Here is a 3,297-nt window from a genome sequence, read left to right on the forward strand (position 1 = left end):
AAGTTAATAAATGTTACCAGACCGGTTTCAGGCACCCATGACTCATTAGAATATTGCCCAAAGAAATAGTTGCTGTCCCAAAACGATGACATTTTGTTGAATGAATAATGAAGCCGTCGATTGATCAAACAATGAATGAGAAATCACAATACTGAGGAACGTAACATGAAGAAGAACCATCTACATGCCATTATTTGTAAAGTGCATTTTCAAACGTATGCTCTGCTCTGCGCATAAACCTATACACGCCATATACCTAGACAACATAGTATCATAATCAAATTAGGCTTACGCACGCCACATATAGAGCTATGCATGGCGTAAATAAGACCAATGTGGCTGTGTACTAGGTTTGACCAAATAGTATGGTATAGGAATTAACAAAAACCCTATACAACTTGTAGTATAAATCTGTGTGCAAATAGCTCCTTAAAGCATTCACATTCCTCCCACCATTTCTACGCTATAATTACACAAAAAAAAACTATATTTTTTTCTTCTTTCAATTACATAATTCTTTTTTATATACATTTATCATTAATTTTTTTTTATGTTATCCATTCACAAGCACTTTTAAAATATTTAAAAAAAATTCAGTCCATTAAACGATATTCCTTAAGTATACAAATAAATAACATTTACTTTCTCTTCCGCATTGAATGGATGCAAATGGTAGGTGTGTGAAACTAATAAATCTTGGTATATATGGTGATGTAGTATGATTGAAACCTGAGCATTCAGGGCGTTGGTTGTTCATCAAAGATTTGGGATAAATGAAGGGGGCGGTGGATAGATACCACAAATTAGGGCTCCAAGAATCCCTTTCACGGAGCTGTAATTACCCTTCAGCTTGCAGAGAGCTGGCTTTGATTCTGAAACGCTCATATTCTAAGTTCCCCAAAGTTCTGCAATCTATTGTCTTCCAAGATGTCCTCACCGCCTTTCGCCTTCTTCCTCGGTCTGTTTTTCCGAACCCTAATCCTATGTCTGTCAAATGTTTGCTTATTTGTTGTGAGAAGCTATTATCTGAGTAATTGGGCGACAGACGAGAACTCTAGGATATAGATCACTCTCGAAATTTATGTTACTTATATGCTAGATCATATAAATAAGAGGAAAATGGGAAATCATTTCTCTTTTTGGTTACTAAAGTATGCTTTTTGGTTGTTTATGGAGCTCATTTACTTGAATTCAGAATGCAAACGCAATCCGCCATTTCTGCAGCCAATACCCTCCTTCAGGGTGTTGAGTCAGCGTTGCCTAAGCAAAAGAAAACGCTTGCTGTCACTGAGTTCAAGCAAGCGATGGTTTCTCATAAGAGGTGTTCCAAAGCACGTCATAGCGATGAAGGTTGGTTTTTGTTTTTGTCTGGATTTCATGCTTCAGTTTTCATAATTAGCTCTTGTGTTTGGTTACTCTCCAGGTTTAGTTGAACTTCCGCAAGATGTTCTAGTGCACATCTTCTGTTTCTTGGATTTACAATCTTTAGTTTCTGCTTCACAAGTTTGCCGGTATATTCCTCTTCCCTCTATATTCTTTTTGTATTGTTGTCCAAGGTTTAAAAGTACGGAATCATGCCTTGAAGCGTTTTCCCTTCACTTCACGAGGCGCACACCTCATGGCGAACCAAAGGCGTAAGCCCAAGGTGGAACGAAAAAATAAATATAAAAATTATACATCTTATAAAATATAAAATACCAACTAATTTCATCATTAGATTCATCAAAAACATAAAAAAAACATTAAAAAGACATGGAATGTTAGAAATTGACACAAAAACATCAAAACCCTCTGAGGCGCCCTTGAGGCGCAACTTTTCTTACCGCCTTAGCTCTATGAGGTGCACATACAAAATAACCCCCTGAGGCGCCGCCTCATACTCATTTTTTGGGCGCCTCGGTCGTTTTTTAAACTATGTTGTGGTCATACTTCTAACTAGCTTGTTCTGTAGTGATAAGCTATACCACAATTATAAATAATAAAAAAAAACATATATCAACTTGTTTCCACCATGCAAATCTAGATGCTGTTAAATACATCTAAGTGTGTCATGTGCAGGTCATGGAATGCTGCATCACGTGATAATTATATATGGCTGTCGATACATACGATGTTCCTCAACACTTTACATAATTTCTCCAAAATTGATAAACTTTATGGTCGATTGACCGAGCATGAGAAGTCTGAATGTTCCCAAGAAAGCATTGCATGCAATAATAACCTTGACTGGAGAACTAATTTTAAGAAAGCATATAACAGTACGTGTTTAAATTACATCTTACGCATCAAATCTTATAAATCAGTTAGAGATATTAGTTTGATGTATCTTAAATTTTCATGAATGGTTTGTTTTGACTGCAGGCCTCTCATCAAAGAAACTTGTTACATGTTCGAGAGGATTGTGCACACGTTGCCATGCAATCGTGTGGGTCACGGACGTGGGTAAGGATACCACTTCTAGGCTGAAATGCAAATATCACCAAATCAAACCAATATCTACATCGCAGGTAACTTTCAATAACTATGATGGGTTTTCCAATTCATTTAGACCATTAAAAGTTCATTTTACGTATATGAATAATGGAAGAAAATGAATGGAAATCCAAGTGACCAAAATACTATATGATGCAACCCTATATTGTTTTGTTTTACCAGATTGTTGAGTACATAGATGGTGATTACGCTTCAAGTGGTAGCGATAGTGATTCGGATTCATATGATGACTTATGTTCCAAGCTTTGGGCATATCCCAAGAGTGGGTTTCCTGTTTGAGGTGGCTGTACGTGATTGTAAAGTTGGAAACTTGGATTGAATACGGATAAGAGTTGAAATCACAAATCATACATAGAACAAAAGATTAAAGCCCCTTCCTTCATTGAAGATTAAAGGAATTTTTCAAACTTGTCTTATAGTTTAATTGTATGTTTTGGGGTTTTAGCTTTTGTGGAGAGAGGAACTCATCGGTGTTCACGAAATTGGTGCTTTTTGTTATTTTAAGAGAACCACATTACATAGTCTGAAATGATCAATTAAAAACTTACAAACTTCTATATGGGCCAATAACATAATTTCTAAATATTCTTTTTATTATTTACAGGAGTAAAACATGAATAACTATTATTGTTGACTTTTATTAAGTTCCCTATAAGACCATGCGTAGTGGGCATGATTCTGGCGTTTTTTCCCCTCAGTCACGCCCGAAAACGCCATCCCCAACCCCTGGGCGTGATCTGGCGTTTTCTTTTTTTTGAAAAAAACCTCCCTGGCGTGTTTTCAATCACGCTTTGAAGGAGAAAA

The 3,297-nt window shown here is 36.4% G+C and overlaps 1 protein-coding gene across 1 annotated transcript; it reads left to right on the forward strand.

Moving 5' to 3' along the window:
- The first annotated feature begins 626 nt into the window (after window positions 1-626).
- On the forward strand, window positions 627-3,048 carry LOC110940545 (F-box protein At5g52880). The gene is made up of 6 exons (XM_022182087.2): window positions 627-958; window positions 1,196-1,350; window positions 1,424-1,511; window positions 2,059-2,258; window positions 2,362-2,507; window positions 2,656-3,048. Exons 1-6 carry the CDS (start codon window positions 774-776, stop codon window positions 2,770-2,772), a joined length of 891 nt encoding a protein of 296 aa, XP_022037779.1. The 5' UTR covers window positions 627-773; the 3' UTR covers window positions 2,773-3,048.
- The last annotated feature ends 249 nt before the right edge of the window (window positions 3,049-3,297 follow it).

The sequence above is a fragment of the Helianthus annuus genome, chromosome 5 (assembly GCF_002127325.2).
Source record: "Helianthus annuus cultivar XRQ/B chromosome 5, HanXRQr2.0-SUNRISE, whole genome shotgun sequence".
Lineage (NCBI taxonomy): Eukaryota > Viridiplantae > Streptophyta > Magnoliopsida > Asterales > Asteraceae > Helianthus > Helianthus annuus.